Source organism: Prionailurus viverrinus, chromosome E2 (assembly GCF_022837055.1).
Source record: "Prionailurus viverrinus isolate Anna chromosome E2, UM_Priviv_1.0, whole genome shotgun sequence".
NCBI classification, from domain to species: Eukaryota; Metazoa; Chordata; class Mammalia; order Carnivora; family Felidae; genus Prionailurus; species Prionailurus viverrinus.
Window position 1 is genome coordinate 51,063,821 of NC_062575.1, and position 26,975 is coordinate 51,090,795.

The following is a 26,975-nucleotide window of genomic DNA, read 5'->3' on the forward strand; positions in this document are numbered from 1 at the left end:
GAAGAGCGTGTGACTCTCGACCTCGGGATTGTGAGCTCAGCCTCCACATTGGGTGCAGAGATTACTTGAAGATAAATAAATAGCAAACGTGTTTTTTTTTTTTTAAAGTTCTTATCTAAACTTTCCCTGCACAGCTAACTCTTGTTGTCCAACCCAAAATGCACACACAGTGACCTCCAAGACAACACAGACTCCCGATGGTTCCATCCTCCAGACGCAAATCTGGAATGACGGGGGAATCACCATTGCCCTCCGAACGTATCCTGATCCCGAGTTGCCCAAGCTGTGAACTAGTTTAAATTTTTTTTTTTTTTTCAACGTTTATTTACTTTGGGACAGAGAGAGACAGAGCATGAACGGGGGAGGGGCAGAGAGAGAGGGAGGCACAGAATCGGAAACAGGCTCCAGGCTCCGAGCCATCAGCCCAGAGCCCGACACGGGGCTCGAACTCACGGACCGCGAGATCGTGACCTGGCTGAAGTCGGACGCTTAACCGACTGCGCCACCCAGGCGCCCCAAGCTGTGAACTAGTTTAAAGTGGCCCATCACACAGTGTGTGTACAATGATGGGCACACTGGTCCCCCTTATCCACGAGGGGGACGGTTCCAAGACCCCGACCGGATGCCTGCAACCACAGAGGGTATCGAACGGCAGCCATACTTCATGTTTTTGACTCGCGACTTAGTGCGTGGATGTCTGGACAAACCTACGATACAGTTTCATTCACAAGCTAGGTACACTAAGATATGAGCAACACCTAACGACGAAAAAGAGCAGTGAAAACAATCTGCGGTGATCAAAGTTACGTGACTGTGGTCTCTCCCTGGGAATGCCTTCTGTACTGTAACTCACCCTTCTTGTGATGATGGGAGACGATGAAAGGCCCGCGGAATCCACTGAAGCGAGGGGAATGACTCAAGCGTGAGGACATAAACTTGGGCTACACCTGCCCTTCCTAAATGGACTTCAAAAGGAGAATCATCTGCTTCCAGGGCCACTGTTGAGGGCAAGCAACCTGGAAAGGGAAGCTGAGGATGGGGGAGGGGGGGAGGGGCTGTAGAGGAAAAATGAGGCTTGTTCATGACAACGCGGAAGTGGTGACACCAGGGGCACCTGGGAGGATCAGTCCATTGCACGGCAGATTCTTAATCGATTTCGGCTTAGGTCATGAACCCAAGGTCACGGGAGGGAGCCTCGTGTCGGGCTCCCTCTGCACCGCCCTCCCCCCCCACCTCCTGCTCTCTCCCTAAAACACAATGAAATGAATAAAATGTGGGGGCGCCTGGGTAGCTCAGTCGGTTAAGCGGCCAACTCTCCCATTTCGGCTCAGGTCATGATCTCAACAGTTTGTGAGTTCGAGCCCGGCAACCGTCTCTGCACTCACAGCACAGAGCCTGCTTGGGATTTCTCTCTCTCTCTCTCTCTCTCTCTCTCTCTCTCTCTTTCTCTCAAAAATAAATAAACATTTAAAAAATTAAATAACTAGGGGCGCCTGGGTGGCGCAGTCGGTTAAGCGTCCGACTTCAGCCAGGTCACGATCTCGCGGTCCGGGAGTTCGAGCCCCGCGTCGGGCTCTGGGCTGATGGCTCGGAGCCTGGAGCCTGTTTCCGATTCTGTGTCTCCCTCTCTCTCTGCCCCTCCCCCGTTCATGCTCTGTCTCTCTCTGTCCCAAAAATAAGTAAACGTTGAAAAAAAAATTAAAAAAAAAATTAAATAACTATGCCACTGGATTTCCAAAGTGTGCCAATTTTTTTTTACTGTGCTTCAAATACATAGAAAAAAATAGTTATAAAAAAATAAATAAATATGAAATGTGTACTATATACACATGAGACAGGAAGGATGGGACTGGGAAATTTGTTTATTCCATTCGTATTTACTCTGTTCCTCATGCCAAGCACTGTTCTAGGCGCTGGAGATTCAGTGGTAAACAGAACAAAGTTTCGGTTCTCTTAGGGCTTATGTTCTACGCAAGACAAACAATAAAACATAAGCATGTTGCATCAGTGCTATGGAGGGAAAATATAGTAAGATAAGGGAAATGAAGAATGGCTGGGATAGCAGGCATTGCTATTTGAAATAAGACGGTCAAGGGAAACTGATGTTGGAGAAGAGCTCTGAAGCCAGTAAAGGAGGGAGCTGTGTGGACAAGAATGTCCCGGCAGAGGGAGGAGCAAGTGCAAAGGTCCTGAGGCCAGCACACGGCTGGCATCGGGGGAATGGCACGGCAGCAAAGTGGCCAGCGTGGCAAGAGCAGAGCTAGCAAAGGGGAAGAGAAAGAACGATGGGGTCAGGGAGGTACCAAGATTGAGGACCTGGTGAGCCATGGAGTAGACTTTAGCTTTTACTTTGGGAGGAACCCTGGGATGATTCTGAGCGGAAGAGTGATGTGGGTTGACTCCCATTTTAACGGGATCCCTCCGGCTGTTTTGTGGGAAGAAACTGTAGGGGATGAGGGCAGATGACGTTAGGGTACCCGTTTCTGCAGGTCTGTGAGGGACTGTGGCTGGTATTTACGCCTTCCCTCCCTCATTCACACTCCACACCAGTCCTTCTCTCCACCTAGACCCTTGGCTGGTTGGATTCTTGAGGAAGATGGACTGATGAGAGGGTGCCTACTAGGGTCCAGCCCAAGCAACAGGGGCACGAGCCCTTGAAGGTGTATTTGTCCAGGAGTGAGTGTGAATTTTTTTTTTAATGTTTATTTATTTTTGAGAAAGAGAGAGACAGAGCACGAACGGGGGAAGGGCAGAGAAGAGACGGAAACACAGAACCTGAAGCAGGCTCCAGGCTGTCAGCACAGAGCTCAACACGGGGCTCAACACGGGACTTGGCACGGGGCTCGGCACGGGGCTTGAACCCACAAACCGCAAGATCTTGACCTGAGCCAAAGTCAGATGCTTAACCGACTGAGCCACCCAGGCACCCCATGTCCATGAGTGACTTTGTATCATGTGTCCTGCGGTGATCCAGTGAGCCCGTGTGCTCCTGCCTTTTGAGCCCTGCAAACCTTCCCTGAGCACCTGCTCTGTGTCTGGCCTTATGCTGGGGACACAGCAGTGACCAACAGAGACGGCCCCGGCCCTGCCCTCATGGATTTACAGTCCAGTGAGGGGACAGCTTAATCCCCAGAGTGGTGGTCATCTCCAGGATGACCCAGAGTGTGCAGGACTGGGGTGGGGGAGCCCAGGGGGCTGTGGGAGCCCTTGATCCAGCCAGGGAGCGGGGAGGGCATCCCGGAGGAGGCAATGGTGTGACTAATACTAAAGGGTCTCTTCTGCCGGTGTAACGGTTGCTCTCCTGTATCACCAAGGAAGAAAGTAGCACCTTGACCAGTCTGACCAACAACTCCCAAGCTGACCTGTAATTGAAGCCTTCCTTCCGTGTCTGATGGGCAATGGCATCTTACCAGTGACCACCCCTCCCCCCCATTCTGACCAGTGTCCAGGGCTAGCTACTCCCTATATAACCCGTGACATTTCTCCGGCCCCCCAACCCCCACCCCCAGAGGATTTTGCCCCAGTCAGACCTGGCTTGTGAGAAGCTTTGGACAGTCTGATCTGTGACCCCCCATCTGACCTGTGACCCTTCCAACCCACAGCTCTGCTCTTCCCTCCTCCCCTCAGGTGCCCTAGCCTGCTCCCCTCCCCCTCTCACCTGCTCCCTCCAGCCTAATTCTCCTGCCCTGCCCCCCAAGGTTGTGAGGGAGTGAAGGGGAGAGGAAGGGAGGAAGGAGGGTGGCATTCCTGGGATTCCCTGGAAGGGGAGAAGAGAGGGAGGGCCCTACGGAGCGGAGGAGAGCCCAGGAAAGAGCACCCCACAGCACTCGCTCTCCCCACCCCTCCCCCGCCATCATCACAGAGACCCGGGCTGACCTGAGGTTTGAAGGCCGTGAAATTTAAGAGATTGAACTGATGGGTTCCAGGCCACTGGTCAGACAGGAAAGCAGCCCCTTGCACGGGCTCCAGGGACGAGCCTCACCAGGCACCCTGGAGGAAGCTGCTCTAGGCCACCGATCAGGCGGGGCACCGCTGGTTGTACTGGGAGAGGGGAGTGCAAGCCCCCGGTCATGCTGGGAACCACCGGTTACCCTGGGAGAGGCCAGTGCAGGCCACTCACTGGTCGTGCGGGGTCAGCTGGGTAAAATCAACTGGGCAAGCCCCGGTCACCTGCCGTGATGACCCCTGGTCCGAATTAGGGGGGATGGCGGCCGCAGCGGGGTGGTGAGGTCACAGCCCAAGGCACTGGTTAGACTGGTCGGTCAGGCCACCGCCGCGGGCACCGGTCAGCCCGAGCCAGGCAGCCCAGAGCTTGGGGGCAGAGGGAGCCCCGCTCCGGGCCCGGGGCCGGGCGCTGGGAGGTCCGCTCCGGGCAGTGGGAGGTCTTGGCGGGGCGCCCGGGTTTGAGGGGGGGGGACCCAAGGGGGGGCTCGGGAGGGCGGGGCGGGGCGGGGCTGCCAGGGGCGGGGCCTGATCGCTCCCAGCCCCGCGGCCGCCGGAGCCGCAGCCCGGGCAATCGCCGCCCGCTGCTGCCGCCGCCGCGAACATGGAGCCCCCGGACGCCCGGGCCGGGGCGCGCAGGGCCCCCAGGCTGCTGGTGCTCGCGCTCCTGCTGGGGGCGCACCCAGGTACGGCCGGGGCCGAGAGCAGGGAGCCGCTGGGGGCGGCCCCTGGGGACCCCGGGAAAGGGAAGGGGGAAGGGGATCTCCTCGACCCCAGGAAGCCAAAGGTGGGCGCCCCGGGGAGGAGGGATACGGGAGCACGGGGGATACCCTTCCCAACGAGCGAGCTGGGGACGGCCCGGCAGAGGGGCTGGGCAGACGCCGGCAGGCAGCGGGTTAGTCACCACCTGAGAAGCCAGCCCCCTCCGCGCTCGGGACCAAGGAGCGAAGGGGCCCTCAGCCCCTGGAATCGGAGTCCCGGGACTCCTGCTTCCTCAGACCCAAAGGTCCAGGCCTCCGGTGGCCGGAGTGGCTTCCCCAGGACACAGGAGACCAAAACCCCAGGGCTTCCCTCTGAAAGGTTCTCAAGTTTTGCGAGGGTCGGGGACCTTCCAGCTGGATCGCAGGGAACCACATGCGTTTGAGGCTTCCCCCGATCTGGACTCAGAGCCAGGCTCTAAAGAACTCCCCTCCCTCGCGGAAGGGCTGGAGCGCTGGCCCTGGGCAGTGACGGCGGAACAGTGTTTCCGAGTGACCGTGCCCTCTTCCTGGGGCCCAGATAAGTCCACACACCTGCGTGGTGGTGGGATGGGGAGGAGGCCTTGAGGGGCTGGCAGCCAGGGACAGAGAGATCTCTCCATCCTCCTGCTGTCTGTTGCTCAGACTAGCCCCAGGCACCAGCCTGGCCCCACACCCCTCCCCTGGGACAGGCCTGGGCCAGAGGTGGGTGCCTGGGAATCCAGGCCCCTGGCACAAGCATGGCAAATAGTGGGTCCCCAGGGGCAGGGCTGGGTCAAGCTGGGCGGGGAAGGAAAGGGAGGTTCTCAGAAGTGAGAGCTGATGCCAGGATGCCAGCCCAGAGGGTGAGAGAGCATGGTTTCCCCAATGGGAACAGCTCTGTCTGCCAGGATCCTGGGACAGGAGTCCAGCCGCCCCCACTCCCGCTCCCTTCTCCCTCAGGACCCGCCATCCTGGGCCTCACGCTCGCCTAATCGGAGGGGACACACCTTATCCCCTTCCCTGCTCGGCAAAGAGGCAGAGGGGCCAAGGGGTGGGTAGGGGGATATGGTGCCAGGCCGGGCAGGTCTGGGCCAGCCTGTCCCTCCCACATTCCTGAAACCTGCCCAGCCCTGTCCCCCCTGACCGCCCCCACACACCCATTGTGCCTCAGCTGCAGCCCCGGCCCCCGACTCCTGACAGAGACCCAGGGGCTGAGAGAGACGGAGACAGACTGTCAGGCTGACAGAGAGGCAGAGACTGTGGGACTAGAGATGGAGACCCAGAGTGAGAGACACAGAGGCCTGGCGACGTGCCAGGCCCTGCGCAGGGTGCTGGAGGCCAAGGGATGAGCCAGAGCTGGCCCTGCCCTTGGGGGGCGGCTGGTCTAGTGGAAAGCACAAGGACAGGTGCGGTCTTACCCCAGGAGGATTGGATAGAAGCAGCCAGGGCCCTGTGTGGCCCGGGGGAGGAGCCCGTAGTCCTGTGGAGAGAGATGGAGACAAATGCTGATGGGAGGGAGGAGGGGCTGGGGTCCTGGACCCTGGGTCTGAGGGAGGAGGGCACTGGGAACCAGGACTCCTGAGTCTGAGGGAGGAGGGCACTGGGAGCCAGGACTCCTGCGTCTGAGGGAGGAGGGCACTGGGAGCCAGGACTCCTGCGTCTGAGGGAGGAGGGCACTGGGAGCCAGGACTCCTGGGTCTGAGGGAGGAGGGCACTGGGAGCCAGGACTCCTGGGACCTGGGGGAGGAGGGGCTCTGTCTGGAGGGCTGTCCCCAACAGAGGCAGAAAGAGCTCAGTGGCTCTCCTGTAGGTGCCCAGGCCGAGGTCCACTTATCCGTGCCTTCCCTGGTGGAGGTGATGAAAGGGGAGCCCGTCGCCCTGAACTGCACCCCCCAGGGGGCCCACGACCATTTTGTGCTGGAATGGTTCCTGGTGAGTGCTGCAGGCTGGGGGCCAGAGGGTGGCCAAGGGGCCTGGGGGTCAGGGCACCACAGGGCTGCAAACGTGCATTCCCTCCTCAGAGCCCAGAGGACCTAAGGGCTCCATCCAGCTGCCTTTCCATTTTACAGATGGGGAAATTGAGACCCCGCCAGGGGAAGGACACTCCAAGGTCCCCTGGTGTCTGGGCACAGCTGAGACTAGAAAGAAGGCGCCCCGTTCAGAGCGCAGGCTCCAGAGAGAGACCGTTCAGAGACAGACAAGGAGATAGCGGGAGACCCCAGGGGTGCAGGACTAGAAGGAGAGAGGAAAAAAGAGGAGATAAGAGGCAGAGACACAGGGCTGGAGGGGGAGACAGAGAGAGGAAGAGAGATAAGAACGGAGTGTGATGCAGAACAAGGGACCTGGACCTGGGGAGAGGAAACCCACACGCAGGCCAGGGAACGGGGGACCGGAGGGAGGTGACAAGAGGAGGCAGGTGACCCAGAGAGCAGCAGATGGCAAAGGTCGCGGAGAGAGATAAAGAGACTCTGGGGGAGGCAGGCCAGGCGGCCTGGAGCTGAGCCCCGCCCCCCCGGCCGCCCACAGACAGACCGCTCTGGGGTCCGCCACCGCCTGGCCTCGGCCGAGCTGCAGGGCTCCGAGCTGCAGGGCACGGTGCACGACTCTCGGGGCCGCAGCCCCCCGTACCAGCTGGACGCCCGGGGGCGCCTGGTGCTGACCGAGGCCCAGGTGGGCGACGAGCAGAACTACGTGTGCGTGGTGAAGGCGGGTGCGGCGGGCAGCGCCGAGGCCACCACGCGGCTCCACATGTTCGGTGAGTGTCTGCGGCACCCCCCCCCCCCGGAAGGGGCGGGTGGGCGAGAGCCCAGGAGAGGGGCTCCTGACCCGACCGTCTCCCCCACAGCAAAACCAGAGGCCACCGAGGTCTCCCCCAACAAAGGGATCCTGTCTGTGGTGGATGACTTTGCCCAGGAGGTACCTCGGGCTGGACCTCAATTCCAGGGTCGGGGCCGGGGGGACGGGGGTGAGGGGGCTGGGAGGTGGGGGAGGTTTGCACTCCTGCATCCTGGGGGAGGAGAGGGCTGGGGAACCCAGACTCCTGTGTCCGGAGCGAGGAGAATTCCCCAGGAAAGAGGGCCCCCTCCCCGCCCCCCTGCCACCGACCTCAGGGCCCAGGGCCACGCCTGTGTCTGCCTTAGATCGCCACCTGCAACAGCCGGAACGGGAACCCGGCCCCCCAGATCACGTGGTACCGGAACGGGCAGCGGCTGGAGGTGCCCATGGAGGTGAACTCAGGTGAGCGGGCGCGGGAGCCCAGCTGGACGCGGGACGGCGCCGGGTGGTGGCGGGGGCCTGGCTGACCCGCCGCCTCCTCCCCCTCTGCCAGCCGGCTACATGACCAGCCGCACGGTGCGGGAGGCCTCGGGCCTGCAGTCTCTCACCAGCACCCTCTACCTGCGGCTCCACAAGGCCGACCGGGACGCCAGCTTCCATTGCTCCGTGCGCTACCACCTGCCCGCGGGCCAGCACGGCCGCCTGGACAGCCCTGCCTTCCGCCTCACCCTGCACTGTGAGTCCAGGCTGGTCCCCACCTCCCCGGCCGCGGCCCCCTCACCTCCCTGAGGCCTGGCCCCGCAAGCCCTCCAGGCACCCCCCCCCCCTCCTGACCTCCGACCACCTCGAGCGCCCGGAGGCCCACAGAACCTCGCACCCGAACCACGCCCCGCCCTCTCACACCAGCTCGGGGTCCCGGAATCCCGCACGGACCTGTCGCCCACGCCGACCTCTGACCCTTGACCTGCACTCTCAGCTCAGCTCCACCTCTGACCTCTCTGGTTGCCGATCTCAGAATAAGCGGGAACCTGAGCTATGACAGATGTGACCTCTATCCTTTGACCGACCGCAGCTTTCCCCTTGGCTGGGGCCTGACCTCTCTTCCCTAACCCCGCCCTTGCCTTTTACCCTTGACCTGACCTACCCTCGACCCTGACCGTGAGTCTGCCCTGACCCGTCTTCCCCTTTGCCCTTTCTCTTAGATCCCACGGAGCACGTGCATTTCTGGGTGGACAGCCCCTCCACCACCGAGGGCTGGGTACGCGAGGGGGACTCCGTCCAGCTGTTTTGCCGGGGGGACGGCAGCCCCAACCCGGAATACACATTCTTCCGCCTTCAGGTGACTCACCCCGTCGTTCCTTTGGAAGTCGTGGCCCCTGACCTCTGTGACATATTGGCCCCGCCAACTTCTGACCTTTCACCTGGGTGGCCCCCGGCTTAGCGAGGCGCCTGCCTGTTGACCCAGGAGCTCACAGGACCTCTGAGCCCTGACTTGAGAGAGTCCTAACTCAGCTCGATACCCAGCCGGGGTGGCCCCTGGCCTGGCAGGGCCTCTGCCCCCTTGCTTGAGTGGGCTCTGATCTAGCACGATGCTAACCCGGTGACCCCTGACTCTGACCCGGTTGACCCCGACCCAGCATGACCCCCGCCCCCACCCCCGGACCAGGGCGGCTCCTGAGCCGGGTTCCTCATCCCTGGTCACCCAGGACAAGCAGGAGGACGTGCTGAAAACAAATCTTGAGGGGAACTTGACCCTGGAGGGGGTTCAGCGGGGCCAGAGCGGGACCTACGGCTGCAGGGTGGAGGACTACGACGCTGCTGAGGACGCGGAGCTCTCCAAAACCCTGGAGCTGCGCGTGGCCTGTGAGCGTCCCGGGGGGACGGGCAGGGGGACCCCGGCACCAGCGGCCTCCTCGCCCTCACCCCCACACAGCCCCGCCGGCAACCCTTTCCACTTCTGGGGTCCTCGTCCTGGTCTGGATGGTCCCCTCTGCCCCCTGGGTGCCTGCCCCAGCCCCAGCCCCCTCCAGTCTCCCATACGAAGCGGCCAGAGAGCTCACTCCAAAGCACACACCTGATATCCCTCCACTCTGAACCTGCCGTGGCTCCCGAGTGCCCCGATCCACCCCGGCCTTCAAGGCCCACCTGGCTGGCCGCGCCTTTGGCTGACCCATCTCCCCACCAAGGCAGTCTCCTCATCCCAGCCGAGCTCCTCTCGTCGTTTCCAGGTTAACACCCCTGCTTTCTACCATCCACTTTCCAGCCTTCTAGAAAGCCTTCTGAGTCTCCTTGCACCTGAGCGCTGTGCAAAGGCCCTGCTCCTCCTTGGCCCTCCTTCTGCCTCCTTTCCTGGGGCTAGACCCCGTGACCAGGGTTGGGGAGACATCTATGGACGAGACAGCCCAGCCCCCACCTTCACAGAGATCTCGGTCAAGTAGGGGAGACAGGTGGTGAATGCTGAACAAGGTGCTTTGAGTCGCGATGGAGCCCCTATAGGGACTGACGCAGAGTGAGGGGATGAGGGACTGGCCAGGCGAGCGGGGACTGTTCTAGATGGAGGATGGTGCAGGCTCCGTCTGTCTCCGTCCCCAGGAAGCAGATTCGGATTCAGAGGGCTGCAGGCAGGAGGTTTATGGGAAGCGCCTTGGGATCCCCACCGACGGAGGCTGGAGTGGAGGCTGGGGAGGGCACGGAAGCAGGACTGGGCAGAGGCAGAAGATTGGTCTCAGTTGTAGTCTAAAGGTCTCAGTCGGCCCTGCAGGGTGCTGGGGAAGCCCCACTCGGGGGTAAGGGAGCTGGGCCTTTATAATGCCACACCAACCGGGCATTGCACGTGGCCTGCCCGAGGAAGGGGGCATGACCTTGAGCGAGGGGCTCTCCGCAGCTGAGGCAGTTCCCAGAGAGGGCTGACAGCTGAGGGCTGACAGCTGACATCCTTCTCAACAGCTGGGGGAGGACAAATCCTTCAGCGCTAGAGGGGAAATCTCAGTGTCCGCCACGGGGGGGACAGAGAGGCCTCCCTGAAAAGGGGCCGTTTGGGAAAACCAAAGAATGGGATCAGAAACTCGAAGAGCCGGAAGAGGAGCTCCCAGGCCGGGGGAACAGCAGGTGCGAAGGCCCCGAGGCAGGACCCAACATGGCATACTGGAGAGAAACCAAGAGAGTAGGGTAGCTGGTGTTTGGGACAAAGGGTGGGGGTGGGGGTGGGGGCGTGCGGTGAGAAGTGAGGTTGAGGAGGTAGGTAGAGGTCAGACCAAGCAGGATCCTGGGGGCTTTATCAAAGAATTTGGCCTCTATATACTGGGTAACCACTGCGAGATTTCACACGGAGGGCAGGGCTGACGGGTGTGTGCTTCGAAAAGATCCGTCTGGCAGCTCAGGGGAGGAAGCCTGGCCAGCGGGGACACCGGCGAGGAGGTGGCTGCAAGGTGGTCCGGGCAGTCGGACCCGGACGTCAGAGACGGACAGAAGTGGGAAGGTCCATTTTGAAGGCAGGGCAGACAGGGGCTTGATGAAAAGATGGGTAGAGGGGTTTGGGTGGTCAATCCGAGAAGGAACACCTTGCCACCAACCCCCCCCCCCCCCCCACCGGTCATGCATTAACTGTGGGCCCAGTCATCGGCTCTGGAAGAAGGTGGCTGAGATGGGGCCTGTGTTTTGGAGTTAGATGTGGGCTCGAGGCTTGGCCTGGATGGGAGCCTGGAAAGTCCGTGGAGAGAGAGAGAAAAAACAAGGAGAAACACCTGACAAGCTCTTCTTCTGGTTGTGCACTCACGTCTGCGCCCCCCCACCCCCACCCAGTCGCCCTAGAGAGCCCCTAAGCCGAGTGGGTGAGGGTCTGGGGAAGGTGACAGTCTGTCCCCCCCTCCAGACCTGGACCCCCTTGAGCTCAGCACCAGGGAGGAACTTTCCTTACCCTTGGGCAACAGCACAGCCGTGAACTGCTCCGTGCAAGGTCTGCCCACGCCTGCCCTGCGCTGGACCAAGGTGAGAGAGAGGAGCCCTGCGGCCTGGGGACCCTCAGCCTGCACCCTCTCCCGTCTCTCGACCCCTCCCTCACACCCGCCTGGCCGCCTCCTCCCCTCCCTGCCAGGACTCAATCCCCCTGGGGAACGGCCCCACGCTCTCTCTGAGCTCCATCACCTTCGATTCTGCGGGCACCTACATCTGTGAGGCCTCCATGCCCACCGTCCCCCTCCTCAGCCGCGCCCAGAGCTTCAAGCTGCTGGTCCAAGGTTCGGGATGGGGCAGTTTTGGTGGGGGACAGCGGGCGGGCGGCTGTGGGGGTGGGGGAGCAGGACAAACGAGACGGGTCCACGGCTGGTGCCTCTGTCTTCTGTTCCTGTCCCCTCTGTCCTTCTCTTTCTCTCCCCCTCCTTCCCCTTCTCCGATGGGCCTCCCGCTCTCCCCCCACCGCCACCCACAGGGCCACCAGAATTAAGGGCAGAAGAGACCCAGCCCAGGAGTGAGGGCAGCTGGAGGGAAGGAGATGAAGTCAGGCTGGTCTGCTCTGCCCGCGGCTACCCGGAGCCCAAACTCAGCTGGAGCCAACTGGGGGGCAGTGTAAGGGACCTTCCCCCCCATCCCGAGCCCTGCGGGACCCAGGCGCCCTCCCCCAACCCCTTGGGGAATCCTGCCCTCTTGCCGATCGTGGCCAGCCACTCCCCGGGGGACTGGCCGTCTTCACCTCTGCCCTCACCCGAGCCCTTGAGCCCACGGGCCGGGGCTGACCCAAGCCTCCACAGCCAGCAGAGCCGGCCCCCGGAGGGCAGGGCTGGGTGAGCAGCTCCCTGACCCTGAAGGTGACCAGTGCCCTGAGCAGAGACGGGGTCTCCTGTGAGGCCTCCAACCCCCACGGGAACGCCCTGCACGTGTTTCACTTCGGCTCTGGTGAGGAACTTGGTGTTGGGGGGGTGTGCACAGGACCCTGGAGGGGGGACAGACAGAGCACCGCTGGCTGACCCCCTCCTCCTCCGTCCTGTCCCTGCAGTGGCGCCCCAGACTTCCCAGGCCGGAGTGGCTGTCATGGCCGTGGCCGTCAGCGTGGGTCTCCTGCTCCTTGTCGTTGCTGCCTTTTATTGCATGAGACGCAAGGGTCGCCCCGGCTGCTGCCGGCAGGGGGAAAAGGGGCCTCCGTGAGTGGCCTGCAACCCTGCAATTGACTTCTGTGACCCGACCCCACCCCTGCACCCGACTCTGACTTCGCCTCCAACCTGAACCCCGATCCCAGCCCACGTGGCCAGCCTCAGCTCCCTCCTGTCCTCAACCCCAGACCCAAACACATCCCCGGCCCTGACCCCAGCCCCGACCCGCATCTCATATTCAACCCCAGACCCCGAACACATGCCCAGACGGCCCCAACCCCAAACCCGGTTTGTAGCCAACCTCAACCTCTCCAACCCTCAGCGCCAGTCCCCGCCACACCCCTAACCTCACTCTGAAGCCCAGTGTCTCCCTCAACTGCATCTCCGGCCCCTCCCCTCCATGCTTCCCTCGTTCCCATCCCCCCCCCTTTTTTTTAAGTTTATTTGTTTTGAGAGAGAGAGAGAGATTGTGAGCAGGGGAGGGGCAGAGAGAGAGGGATAAAGAGAATCCCCAGCAGGCTCCGCACTGTCAGTGCAGAGCCCGACACGGGGCTCGATCTCACGAACCGCGGGGCTCACGACCTGAGCTGAAACCAAGACTGAGTCGCTTAACCGACCTGGTTCCCAGGCTCCCCACCTCATTCCCATTCCTAACTGATTTCGTCTCTATCTAACCTCTCCTGAGCCTGAGCTCACGGCCACCCTCCGCTCCAATCCGTAGCCACCTCCAGACCCATCTCCAACTCCTACAGCGTCCTGCCCACCGGTCCCTAACCCCAAAGCCTTTACCACCCCCCCCACCCCATCCCCCAAGGCCATCCCAACCGGAAGAGCCCCATCCTCAGTCCTTCCCCCAGGCATGACCGCCTCCAACGTGCCCTCTCCTCTCCCAGGCCACCTGGGGAGCCGGAGCTGAGCCACTCAGGGTCGGAGCGGCCTGAGCAGACAGGTCTTCTCACAGGAGGCGCCTCTGGAGGAGCCAGGCATGGCAGCGGGGGCTTCGGAGATGAGGTGGGTGAGGGCCTGGGCACCCTGATGGTGGCGGGGGGAGCTGCGGGGGAGGCGGGGAGGGGTGGAACGGCCCTCGTGAGCACAGGCGCAGGCTGACCTCTCTACCTCGTCCCCAGTGCTGAGCCCAAGGGCCTCCGGGAGGCTGCACTAGACCCGACATCAGAGAATCAGCGTCAGAGAACCAGGCCTGCCCACGCCTCCGCCCGCCCCCACCTTCCCACTTCTCCCCGGCCCTCCCTTCCCTTCCTTCCTCTGCTGGCTGGGCAGGGACCTACAGCAGCCACTGCTGCGGGGAAAGAGGGAGGGGCGGTGGGGAGGAGGGGACCTTCCTCCAGGGAATGTGACTCTCAGGCCCCAGAATAGCTCCTGGACCCAAGCCCGGGACCTGGCCCGGGACAGGACGAGGCTCCGAGGCTCCAAGGCTCTGAGGGTCGGCCGGCTCGGGCGAGTTTTACCTCCCACCCCCGTTACCGGTCCCCCACCCCACCTGACGTCCTACTGCGTAGTCCGACACTGGATCCGGGCCCCTGCCCCCACCCCAGCTCCCATCATCTGTGGACACTGGAGTCCGGAATAAATGCTGTCTGTCACATCACGCCAGGCTGTGGGCAGAGCCTCCTGTGGGGGACGAGACGGGAAGGGGGCGCAGGTGACACTCCCTGCCCCCACCCTCCTTGCAAGACCTGGGAGAAGTCTGATGTCACGGAGAAAGAATAAGAGGGTGGAAGAGTGAGGCGCCAAGGGTTCAGAGGGCGCTGAGAACCGGCGCCCTCTTGGAGGATGGGGTGCTCTTCCCATAAGGAAAATTCTCAAATCTGTCTTGCAGAGCCCAAGGGAATTGAAGCTGCAGGATGGGGGGGGGGAGCTGTGGAGGGGATGGCATTAGGGTGGAGCCGCGCCCTGGGGGGGGGGGGGGGGAGGCATGGTGTTTGCAACGGAGGGTTCCCTAGGGAAGGAGGGGTGGCTTAGAGGAACCCACAGAAGGGTTTCCGGGGCAGAGAAGAGAGATAGCAAAAACAGTGAGGCCGGTTAGACTCCCTGAGGCTAAGGAAGAGCGATTTGAGAGAGAGATGGAAAGAAGGGGAGGTGGGGAAGGGGGTGGACCGCAGAAGCTCAGAGGAGATAAGAGCGAGACAGAGATCTGGGGAGAGAGAGGCAGAGACGGACAAACAGGGACAAGGAGAGCCAGAGAACTGGGACCCAAAGACAAGTACCGTCCGAAAGGGAAAGAAAACAAGGCCGAAAGGAGCAGCTGAGAAGCAGCGGGAGGGGGGTGGGAGATGGGTATGTGTGACCTTGGCCGAGGGGCCACCTCCCGGAGCCCATCAAATGGAGATCAGTCACATCTGGCCAGTGGAGGGCCACCATAAGGCATGCGCATGCCGGGAGGTCTCTGCCCTCTGGCCTCCAGTCTCGGGCAAGTGGTTCTGCTTCTCTGTCCTCAGTTTGCTCATCCACAAAATGGACAAAGTGGGGTCCATCACCGTGGGAAACTGGCGAGCTGCTATGGGAGTCTCCTGGTAGGCGACCGAGCAGCACGCCCGGGGTCCCCCGGTACAGAAGAGCTCACCGGCCTAATTAAGATGCTCAGATCCCACTGTTTATTGAATCAGCTTAAAACAAATGAGAGAAGCTGGAGAGAAGAGGTGGGTTAACCCACTTAGATCAGGGCACGAGTGACCAAAGGTCCCCACCACCTGAGTTCTGGGACACACACAGCTCTGAAATCGTGTCTCACGGCATGGCTCTGATGCTCACGGTGGAGGGTGAACCCGGGGGTTCTGCACCCAAAAGGGTGTCAGGGCCACGTGGGGGCAAACGCCCCCAGCCACGACTGTAGCTGTTTGAAAACCTGCTTGCTTGCCAGCCCATGGCTTTTACCTCCGTGGCTTGGGCACAGGCATCAGGGAACAAAGCTGGGGGTCACCAACAAGAAGCGCCTATGGACACACAGACACTTGGGGCTGCCTCGACCCTTCCATCCTTCCCATCTATATTGAAATCATTTTTGTGCAGGTTTCTTATTTTCTTTAAGTCGGCTCCCACGCCCAAGGTGGGGCTTGAACTCACCACCCTGAGATCAAGAGTTGCGAGTTCTACCAACTGAGCCAGCCAGACGCCCCTATGTTCAATCCAAACTGTCACTGCAGACCTTGATAACAGGGCTTGAACTCACCAACCGTGAGATTATGACTTGAGCCGAAATCAAGAGTGGACGCTCAACTGACTGAGCCATCCCCCCTGGCGCCCCTGTGAGTCGCCTCTTCAGTTCCATCCTTTGCTTCATCACCTATCTGTCTCCTTATTTGTGCGGTTTTCTTGTTTTCTATATGGCAGAAGTGAATATTTAAAAAAAAAATACAGCAGAAACATATAGAGGGTCATAGACTAGTTGAGAGAATTTGATAACCATGCAAAGTGTTTCTACAAAGCCTGTCACAGAGTATGTTTTCGGTATGTGTTTATTATTAGTATCATCATCCGAGGAAAATGGAGGGAAAGAGAGAAAAGCAAAATAGGGTCCTTTGGTCCAGGGAAGAGACCAGGTGGAGAGAGAGAGAGACCACTGTAAGAACCGACATTGGTCAGGAGGGATCTGGGGAGCTGGGGAGGGGGTGAGCAGATGGCTAGGGGGAGGGAAGAGAGGGGACCCCAGGGAGGAAGGGGGTGCTCAGCACCTGGTCCTTGAGTTAATGAGAGGAGGGTCCCAGCCCTCCTCCCTGGAAGACATACATTTGCATAAGGTCCCTCATCTGTCTGGCCTCCCAGGCAATTTGCATACAGATGGCAGCCTGTGCCCTCAGCCTGACCCCCCCACCTTGGACAAGGGTCTGGGGGAAGGGGCAAGAGGGATCTCCTGCAGGATCTGGGGCTCCGGGAAGTAAAAGCAAGTTTGCAGTAAACTACCCTTGTTTACAACCTTCTGTGGCTCCCTATTGCTCTCAAGTGCATGAACCGCCCTTCACCCGGCATTTAGGACCTAAGATGTTGCCCCTCACACACAGCCCACCCCTCCGTCTCTCACACATGCCCCTGCCTTGTGTCTTCATGACTTTACTATTCCTGGAATGCCCTTCCCGGTTTCCCCCATTGTCATAAAGCTTGCCTGTCCTTCAAAGCCTGGGCATCTGGAAGGATTCTGAAAAGTTTTCACTCCCCTTTTCCTGCCCTGGCAACTTTACAGGAATCTGTGCCTTTTTTGGGCTCCCATAGCTTTTATTAGTAAGGATATGTTTGGCTGCAAACGACCAAAAAAAAAAAAAAAAAAGGAAGTAAAAAATTAGTGTAAATGAAAAGGGAAATTATTCACTCGTAATAACCAGGCTGACTATCTTCAGGCATAGCTGGATCCAGGGGCTCAAATAGTCTCATCAGAAAGCTGTCCTGGGGTGCTTGGGTGGCTCAGTCAGTTAAGCATCTGGCTTTTTTTCTTTTTTTCCCCCAGTTTATTTATTTATTTTGAAAGAGAGAGAGAGAGTGGGAGGGGCAGAGAGAGAGAGAATCCCAAACTGGTTCTGAGCTCTCACTCTCAGCAAGGAACCCAATGTGGGGCTCGGTCTCATGAACTGAACCATGAGATCATGACCTGAACTGAAGTCAAGAGTCAGTCACTTGGGGCACCTGGGTGGTGCAGTCGGTTAAGCGTCCGACTTCAGCTCAGGTCACGATCTCGTCGTCCGTGAGTTCGAGCCCCGCATCGGGCTCTGGGCTGATGGCTCAGAGCCTGGAGCCTGCTTCCGATTCTGTGTCTCCCTCTCTCTCTGCCCCTCCCCCGTTCATGCTCTCTCTCTGTCTCAAAAATAAATAAACGTTAAAAAAAAAAAAAGAGTCAGTCACTTAACTGACCGAGCCACCCAAGTACTCCAAGCATCTGACTCTTGATCTCAGCTCAAGTCCTGATCTCATTGGCGCCCTGAACTCAAGCCCTATGTCGGGGTGTGAAGCCTACTTAAAAAAAAATAATAAATAATAAAATAAAATAAAATATAACAAAATAAAATAAAAGTCTTATCAAAAAAATTGTGTTCCTTTACTATTAATTCAAGAGGAAGTCTCAGGGCTAATTCCCATTGGACAGGAATGGGCTCCACCCCCACCTTTGAACCAATCCCAGTGGCCAAGGGATCAATTGCACTGATTGGCCAGGACAGGATCAGGCTCCCTCTGAACCAAAAAGACTGAGTGTAGGGGACGCCCTATAGGAAAACTTGGTAGTAGGGTAGTAGACTGTTGGAAGAAGAAAAAGAGGTTACAGGTTGCCAGGCAGGTAAATATTTGGCACCAACTTCAAAGCTCTATCAGAAAGACCTTGGCCTTGTGCCTATACCTCCCGGAGGCTATGGCTCTTCAGCGCAGTGCCACGGGACTTCTCGGCACTGAAAGTTGACTTGACTCCTCAGGCATGAGACCCACCCAGGCATTTGTCAATCAACATGGCAGTGCGCAGCCTCATGTATGTCCCCTTCCGCCTGTGAAGGGGCGTTAAAGTCCAGCTTACCTTCCTGGGGCTTCCCTCCTGGGCTCAAACATACCCAACAAAGACCAGCCAGAAAGAAAAGCTGAGCTCACTCACTGACAGGGCCAGAAAAGAGCAGGTGCTGCGGGCCCTTCCTGGAAGAAATCTCCCTGGGGACTGGGTATTTTGTTGAAGGGAGACAGGGGAGTGGGGACAGAGGCAAGGATATTACAGAGCAAATTAGTGGCAAAGCCCTCACTAAAAGCCAGAGATCCTGACCCTCTAGGCTGGCTCCAGACTGGGGAGAGGCCAGAGAGATCACATTTACTACCCACATGTGTCCAGCTGGGCTCATACCAGGCTTGTGCCAAGCCTGAGATACATGCTGTTTGAAGGACGTGTAGGGTAGAGAGGATAAAAGCGCGGACTGCCTGGGTTCAAATCCCTGCTTGCTACTTCCTTGCTGGGTGGCTTGGGGCCAATGGCCACCCTGTGCTCGGTGCACTTTTCAGTCAGATGGGGATCACGACGGTGTCTCCTCCGTGGGATTCTTGCGAGGAATTAACTAAGATACGTCAGATCTGGATTTGCCATTAAAAAATATATATTTAATTGAGAAAGAGAGAGAGAGAGAGAGAGAGAGAGAGAGAGAGAGTGAAAGCAGGGGAGGGGCAGAGAGAGGGAGACAGAATCTGAAGCAGGCTCCAGGCTCTGAGCTGTCAGCACAGAGCGCAACGTGGGGCTCCAGCTCGGGAACCGCAAGATCACGACCTGAGCGGAAGTCGGACGCTTAACCGACTGAGCCGCCCAGGCGCCCCTGGATTTGACATTTTGCAACTTTGTTGGGCCATGTCACTTTCATCTCTCTGTGCCTCAGTTTCCTTATCACATAGGGTCAGGTGTGGGTTATTTGAGATAATATACTGCACTTCAATGTGCACGTGGCACACAGTAAGTGCTAAATACGGTTATTAATAGTCTCATTACCAAGAGAAGGCAGGTCAGTAAGAGTCTCCCCTACTCGAGACCTCGCCCTTTGGGGAGGAAAGCTGGGGCGTGTGCTGTGGGGAAGGAGGGCAAGTCTAGGGGCTCCTCTTGGTGGGGACAAGAAGGTCTCAAGCATCTGCGCCCAGCTGATCGGCGACACCCTCACCCTAGAGGAAATGGAAAGGAGGGATTTCAGGGGCTCAGTGGCATCCCCTCCCTCAGCCTCCCGCTTCCCGCCCTCACCCTGCCACACTGGGCGGCCTCACCAGCTCCCCCGGTCAGCCCTAGGAATGTGAAGAGGTAGGTGGGGGTGGGGAGGAGCGGGAGCCGCCGGGGAGAGACAAAGGGGCCGAGTCAGAGCGAGAGACACAAAGACGCGAGGAGGCTGGGAAGATAGAAGTGGGACAAGGACAAGGGGAGGGACCGGCGGAATCTGGAGGCCCGACCCTAGCCCAGCCCCGCAGGGCTAGCAGAGCGCGGGGGGCCGGTCTGTGCTGCCCCCTGGCGGGAGGCCGCGGTCACGGGGAGGTAGGAACCGAATACAGGAGAGGACAGGGGGGTTGGCGGGGAGCGAGAGCCACAGAGAACAGAGGCAGGAACAGAGACGTCGAGAGAGACAGAAACAAGAAGGCACATCGAGACACAGGGACAGAGTCAAAGGGATGGAAAGAGACGCGGGGAGCAAGTGACACAGGAACGGTGTTAGAAAGACAAAGAGCAGCAACACCAGAGACACAAAGCGACTCCGACACGTGCGGACTCCAGAGGCAGAGAAATAAAGGGACGAAGGAGATCCAAAGATTGTGAGAGACATAAAGCCAGAGGCACAGAGAGGCAAAGAGAAATCTGGAAAGGAATGGCGCAGCGACGCCCAGAGTCCGGGGCAGAGCTTAGAAAGACACAGGATAAACCGAGACGCACCCAGTAGCGAGACAGGCACTGGGCGAGAGGCAAGAACTAGGAAAGTCTCCTGGCGGGCATGGGAGGGTGGGCTGGGGGGGGTGGTTTCAGCTTGGGGGCGGGGCTCCAGGAGGGGGCGGGCCTATGAGAACCCACGTGCCTCACGCAGGTGTGACGGCGCCTCAGCTACAGCTGAAGAGGCGGGGACAGAACTTCGCGCGGGGCTGAGACCAGGCGGGACCGAGTTCCCGGGAAGAGGCCGGACCCACTGCCAGTAGAGCGGGTGGGCGGGGCCGTCGCGGAGGCGTGGCTTCAGGGGGGCGGAGACCGCTGTAAACTCTGGAGAGGGCGTGACCGAATCTCAACCAGCCGCCCGGAGACGGGGGCGGGGCGCGAGCGGTCTCCTGGAGGGCAAAAGGGGTGGGGTTTGAGCTCCAGGGGAGGCGGAGATTGAATTCTGGGGGAGGGGCAACATCGAATTCTGGGGAGAGGCAGGTGTAAAGCCCTGGGAGGGGGCGGGCGCAGAATGCTGGGCGGGGCGGGAATAAAATCCCGGGGAGGACCAGCGTGGAATCTCAGAGAGGGCGGGACGGCGTGAGCGAGTGCGGCCGGAGCCCAAGGTCGGCTCCGCGGGGGGGGAGGGAAGGGGTGGGTCCTGTGACGTCAGCGAGTCCGAGCTGCCCGAGAGAAGCCTGGGGCCGGGGGCGCCGAGCGGGGAGAGCCCGGCCCCGAGAGCAGAGCCGCGGGAGCAGAGCGGGCGGGAACCGGCCGGGAGCCGGAGCCCCTCAGGCACCTGCTCGACCGCCCAGCCGATCGGCGCTCACGGAGTGGCCCGCAGGCCCCCGCCCGGGCCCAGTCCCACCCCGGGCCCCCCCATGGCCCGGGCCGCAGCCCTCTCGCCGTCGAGATCGTCGCCGACGCTGCCACTCCTGCCGCTGCTGCTGCTGCTGCTGCTGCTGCTGCTGCTCCGGGAAACCGGTGAGAAACCGCAGACGCCCACCCTCCGCGCGGACCCAACCCCTTCCCCACCTTCCGAGTGGGGAAAGACCGAGCACCCTCCCCGCTCTACCCCCAGTTCACCGAGCCCCCTCCCTCGAGCCCCCTTCCCGGCCGGCCGCACCGACTCCGACCCTTATCTCTCGGCAGCCCTCTCCCCCCGCCCACCACCACCCTTCTGAATCCCAACTCTCCATCCATCCTACACCGGACTTCTCGGTTATCCCCTCCCCCTTCCTCAGACTCTAACACCAAAAGGGTTAAATCTGAGCCTTCGCGCCCCCCACCCCACCCCGCACTGAGCTGTCAACCCGGATCTGAGGTTCCATCTCCGCTTCCCCGCTCAGGCATGTGGGGAATTTCTCCCCTCCCGCTCCCCAGCAGGAGGGTCGCGACGAGGAGACAAGGCCATCCCCCATTTTCCTTCTCCCAGGGTTGGGCGTTTGAGGCCTTGGGAGAACTGAGGGCAGGGGGCCAGATGTCCAGGCTCTCCAGAGGGGCTGGAGGGCTGGGACTTCGTGTTCCTGGGAGGGCCAAGGATGAGAGTTCCGGCGACCTGGGGAAGGGCCTGAGGACTCCAACCTGGGGCCTCAGGGAGCTGTAGGTTCTTGGGACCCAGAAAACAAGGGTCTGGGGCCTGGCTCCTGGGACCCAGACAACTTAGGGGCTCGGGGTCTGAGTCCCAAGTAGAATGAAGGCTAGGGGCTATGTGTCCTGGGGTCCTGGTCGAATTGGGGGCAGGAAGGGCTCAAACCTGGGTTCCAGATTGTGAGCAGGGGGCTGTGGCTCCTGGGTCCCAGATAAAACAGGGGGTGAGGGGGGAGGCGGAAGAGGCCCTATCTCCTGGGTTTCAGATTTAATTGTAGGCATTGGAATGTCTCCTGAGATCCAGATGTAAATGCGGGCGGGGCACTCGGTTCTTGGCTTCTAGATGTAATCAAGGGCAGGAGGCTCTCTCTGGAAGCTGGCGCTCGGTGGGCTGTGTCCCCTGAAGAAAGAAGACGCTTCCCTTTCCTTGTGAGCCGTCGGCTGGGACGTCCCTGGGGAACTTTTACCGGTTTCACTTTAGCTGAACCCCGGCAGGGAGGGGCGGGAGCTCTCCCCGGCTCCCGGTTCCGGACTCCCAGGTTTCGGGACCTTATCTTTCCTCCGGTCGCGCCCTTGGAGCCGCCGCGGGGTGGGGGGGTGGGGGGGGACGCGAGGAGCCGCCGCCCTAATCCCCCGCCCCTCCCTCTGCTCTGCCCACCGACTCCCTCCCAGTCCCCTCAACCCCTCTGAGGGAGGGCGCAGCTCTCAGAGGAGGGAGAGGCTGGGACGAACAGGTGAAGAAGGTTCTGGCCCCGCCCCCTTGCAGGTGACTGGGCTCTTTATTCCCAGCTAGAAACTCTGGACACTGGAGTTTCCCAAGGGTTTGCCCAGGAAGTGTAGGCGGGAGCAGGGGGTGGGGTGGGGGGGTGTCTTGCGAGAACCCTGAACCCTGGCTATCCCTCTGACCTCATTTGCCCCAGCTTGTCGCTGATTTGTATCCCAAGCCTTGACTCCGAGTTGGATACTGCCTCTCCCTTGGTGTCAGAGATAGGGACATGAGGTCAGGACCTGCCGCTTGTGAGAAACGCTCAGAACCCACCTGACCTTGAGCCGGGCTTTGACTTGACTCGTGATCTCATGGAGAATTCTAGATCGCCCTAGGAGACAGGTCCTCTGTTCCTATTTCCATTTCGCAGATGGGGACACGGAGGCTTCGAAAGGGCAAGCCACATTCCCGGGGTCCACAGCCAGTCCCCAGAAAGCCAGGCGTCAGACTTCAGAGCCTTCCTGGGCTCTGCTCCATCAGGTGCCCCTGAGGCTCCATTTCCTCCTTTGTAAAACAGAGACAGTAACCCTTTCTCTCTAGGGCCAGTGGGAGGGTTCAGAGGCCTCACTGAGCCCGTGTGAAAGCCCTTAGCACCTGGGGAGGGGGCCTTCCGCCCTCCTGACCCCTCATCTCTGTGCCTTTGCTTCCCACCTTTTCTCCCTCCCCTCTTTTCTCTCTTCCTCTGTCTCTCCCTCCTTCCCCCACTTTCTCTCCACCTCCTCCCCTCTTCATTTCTCGCCTCTCTCTGCTTCTCTGGCTCTCTCCTCTCACAGAGCTCCTTCTTTCTGTCTTTCCTTGCCATCCATCTCTCTCTTTACCTGTCTCTGGCTCCTCTGCCTCCCCCCTCCTCGGCCCCTGGGGGACCGAGGGCTCTCCACCTGGGCCCCCTGCTGGGTCGCCTCCTCTCCAGTCCTCCCTAGCTTTCTTGGCTCTTCCCTGTCAGTCAGCCCGTAGTGGAGGGGGATGGGAGGAGAGGGCCTGCTGTCTCTTCTCATTAGGGAAGGGGGACTGGGCAGCGAGGTAGGGAGGGGAGCAGGGAAGGGATTCACAGACAGGGAGGGAGATACAGGGCTGGGGGACGGAAGGCGGAAGGCGACGGAGAATGCGTCAGAAACAAATTTAGGGATGGGGTCAGGGACAAACCCTAGATTGGAACCGAGAGAGATGGCGGGGGGCGGGGGGAGGATGAAATGTGGCCCACAAGGGTGGGACAGAAAGATGCTGAGATGGGGCCAGAAAGGTGGAGGAGGGGGAGGGAGCTGGACAGACGCACCAGGATAAAGGCAGGAACAGCCTAAGGAGAGAGATTTAGAGCCTTGGTGAGGGACTGGGAGCCCAGAAGCCCCCAGCCATCAGTGACGAGGTGCCAGGACCCAGGGAGGTCAGAGCACAGGCCAGTCTCAAGAAGACCAGCAGTATGTGGGGGGCGCAGGGAGTGGTGGACACAGAAAGGACAGGGAGTTAAGGCACACCGGCCAGCTCCCCCGCCCCGCCAGGGACACTGTTACATTTTTAATGTCCCAACCATGCTGAGAAATGGAGGAGGAGGGGGAGGAGAAGAGAGACCCAGGGAGATGGCCCAGGCATAGACAAAGGGTATCAGAGATGCGGAGAGGCAGGCAGAGATGGGGAGACCCAGGAGGCAGGGAGGTCCCAGGGTCAGAGACATACAGCCCGTGAGAGATTGACACCAGAGACATAGACCGTGAGAGACAGACACCAGAAACCCCAAGAGTTTAGAGACCCCAGGAGATAAAGCAGGGAGCCGAATTCCAGAGACTAGGAGACCCACACCCAGAAAGACGGGCCTCTCAGGTGTCAGACATAGAGGAAAGAGAATATGAGAACAGCTAAGGATGTGGGCCGTCTTCTTGGGCCAGTGAAAATGTTCCGGGATGGACTGCCATGAGGAAGGCACAGATCTGGGAATATACTAACGCCACTGAACTGTGCGCTTTGAATGGGCAGATTGGATGGTATGGGAATTATATCCCAAGCCGTTAGAGGGGCACCTGGGTGGCTCACTCGGTTACGCATCCAACTCTTGATTTCAGCTCAGGTCGTGATCTCACAGTTCGTGGGATCAATCCCCGCATTAGGCTTTGTGCTGACAGCAAGGAGCCTGCTTGGGATTCTCTCTCTCTCTCTCTCTCTCTCTCTGCCCCTCCCCTGCTCGTGCAAGCGCTCTCGCTCACTCTCTCTCTCTCTCTTTCAAAATAAATAAATCAACTTAAAAAAAAAAAATAAAGCTGTTAGAGAGAGAATATGACAGACACAGAAAGCAGAAAGTCTGAGAGAGACAAAGGCAGAAACCAGAGAGCCGGGGAGTTGAAGACATGTAGGGACAGACTCAGGGCCCAGGAACCAGATGCAGAGAGAGATCAAGGCCTGCGGGGGCGGGGGGGTGGGGGGTGGGGGGGGTGGGGAGAGTCTCGGGGATGGAAACATTTTGGGGTAAATGTGGACTGGGCAGAGCGGTGAGAGCTTCTGTCTGAGGGGCTCGGCCAGGGAGGGCAGTCCTAGAGATCCAGCACCAGAAACATCAGACCCCACAGTGGGGGTCCTGGGTCCTTCCGGGGTGGGGGGGTGTGTGTGGCTGCTGCAGAAAGGCAGGGAGGTCTCAGCCTGGGGAGGGAGTAATAACCACCCTCTGAGAGATGGTTGGGAGAGACAGGGAGGCAGGTGCAGAAAGCCAGGCACAGAGAGCCCCATCTCCAGGCCACCGCTGCTGCGGCTCACCTCTCCCCACCCCAGACCGGCTCCCGGATGTCCGCTGCGGGGGTGGGCACTGTGATTAATGCAATTAATTAATTAGCAAGGTGGCTGAGGCAGCAGCCGAGGCCAGCACTCCTAGCACGCCGGCCTTCAAGGGCCTGCTCGAGTCCTGCCGCACCCGACAGGGCAGGTCACAGTGTTTATGGGTCTCAGGAGCCAGCCAGGCAGGAGCCCGGGAGTCAGGGCCCCCAGCCCCCTACTCGAAGTCACCATGGCACCCTCCTCTCTGCCTGGATCTTCCAACCCCGGATCTCAGGGTCTCAGGCTACGTGTCTCTGTCTCTCTCAGTTTTCTCCTGGGCTCATGCGATGCCCCGGGCAGCCCCCACTCCGTCACCAGAAAGCCTGCAGGCCCAGGCCATAGGGACAGGAAACGTGTCTGGGGACCCAGCTGATGCCTCATGAAGCTGTCACCAGTCTGCCTTGCTGAGGGAAGCCGAGGGAGGCCCGTGTTCCCATGGCCAGACTCTCCCCCATCGTGGTGCCAGCCACGTCCCAGCCAAGGTCAGGGCACAGGCACGCTCCCAACAGCGCGCTGGGCACCAGGGTCCTAATTTCAGGCCAGCCGTCCTCCTGGCTTCGGTTCCCCAGGCTCCATCTAAGACACAGAGTGTCTGGGCACCAGCCCACCCCTGTGCCCCTGACTCTCAGAGCCTGTGGGCCTCACGTCCCAGCCATTCCCTGCTGAACTTGCCGCCACGTCCGGTTGATCCTTCTTCCTCACAGCCCACCCCCCACATCCCTGCCCCATCCCATTCCGAGGGTTCTTCCAGAAGGCACAAACCTAACCCTGTTCCTCCCCCTGGGTACAACTCTCCATGGCTTCCCAGCACCCTCAGGCAAAAGCCCAAACTTTTTTTTTTCTTTTCAAATTTAATTAACTTTGTTAAAATTTACATCCAGGTTCATTAGCATAGAGTGCGACAGTGCTTTCGGGAGTAGATTCCTTAGTGCCCCTTCCCCATTTAGCCCATCCCCCCTCCCACAACCCCTCCCGGAGCCCTCCGTTTGTTCTCCATATTTAAGCCTCGTATGTTTTGTCCCCTCCCTGTTTTTATATTATTTTTGTTCCCCTTCCCTTATGCTCATCTGTTTTGTCTCTTCAAGTCCTCATAGGAGTGACGTCCTATGATTTGTGTCTTTCTCTGACTGACTAATTTCACTTAGCATAATACCCTCCAGTTCCATCCACGTAGTTGCAAATGGCAGGATTTCATTCTTTTTGATTGCCGAGTAATACTCCCTTGTATCTATAGACCACATCTTCTTTATCCGTTCATCCATCGATGGACATTTGGGCTCTTTCCATCCTTTGGCTATTGTCGATAGTGCTGCCATAAACATGGGGGTGCATGTGTCCCTTCAAAACAGCACACCTGTATCCCGTGGATAAATGCCTAGTCGTGCAATTGCTGGGTCCTAGGGTAGTTCTATTTTTACTTTTTTGAGGGACCTCCATACTGCTTTCCAGAGTGGCTGCACCAGTTTGCATTCCCACCAAACATCTTTTTTAATGTTTATTTTTGAGAGAGAGAGACAGAGAGAGAGAACAAGCCGGGAAGGGGCAGAGACAGAGACAGAGAATCCCAAGCAGGCTCTGTGTGGAGCGCGATGCGGGGCTCGAACCCACAAACCATGGGATTATGACCGGAGCGGAAACCAAGAGTCAGATATTTTGCCTACCGAGCCACCCAGGGGCCCCCAAAGCCCAAACTCTTAGTGGAGCCTCTGCCCGTGTATCTAGTGCACAGCCAATTCCCCAGCTTCACCTCATTCGTTCATCCATCATGTTTCTGGAGCTCCTACAGTGTGCCAGGCACCATTGTAGGCTCTGGAGATACATTAGTCAGCAAAGACCCCTCCCCCTGGGCACCGATGTTCTAGTGGGGGAGATACATCAGGTGCTTTGAGGGAAATGAAGCGGGGTCGAGGCAGTTTTTATTACCATTACGGCGCTCAGGGGGTCTTTGCCTAGCT

The 26,975-nt window shown here is 59.5% G+C and overlaps 2 protein-coding genes across 3 annotated transcripts in view; both read left to right on the forward strand.

The window, feature by feature from the left end:
- The first annotated feature begins 4,469 nt into the window (after positions 1-4,469).
- Positions 4,470-14,126, forward strand: BCAM (basal cell adhesion molecule (Lutheran blood group)). Its single transcript, XM_047836567.1, has 15 exons — positions 4,470-4,628; positions 6,472-6,593; positions 7,188-7,416; positions 7,507-7,577; positions 7,802-7,898; positions 7,990-8,172; positions 8,639-8,775; positions 9,143-9,299; positions 11,308-11,423; positions 11,530-11,671; positions 11,863-11,999; positions 12,182-12,326; positions 12,427-12,571; positions 13,414-13,531; positions 13,648-14,126. The coding sequence occupies exons 1-15, from the start codon at positions 4,547-4,549 to the stop codon at positions 13,651-13,653; spliced, it is 1,887 nt and encodes a 628-aa protein (XP_047692523.1). The 5' UTR covers positions 4,470-4,546; the 3' UTR covers positions 13,654-14,126.
- A 6,338-nt stretch (positions 14,127-20,464) lies between these two features.
- NECTIN2 (nectin cell adhesion molecule 2) overlaps positions 20,465-26,975 on the forward strand; it is a 30,690-nt gene continuing 24,179 nt past the window's right edge. Inside the window, exon 1 of one of the 2 annotated variants that reach the window (XM_047836573.1) lies at positions 20,465-20,852. In XM_047836573.1, the coding sequence (XP_047692529.1) occupies positions 20,750-20,852 (103 nt within the window). In that variant the 5' untranslated portion in view covers positions 20,465-20,749. The remainder of the gene's footprint in view (positions 20,853-26,975) is intronic. The other variant, XM_047836572.1, reaches the window with a different exon arrangement.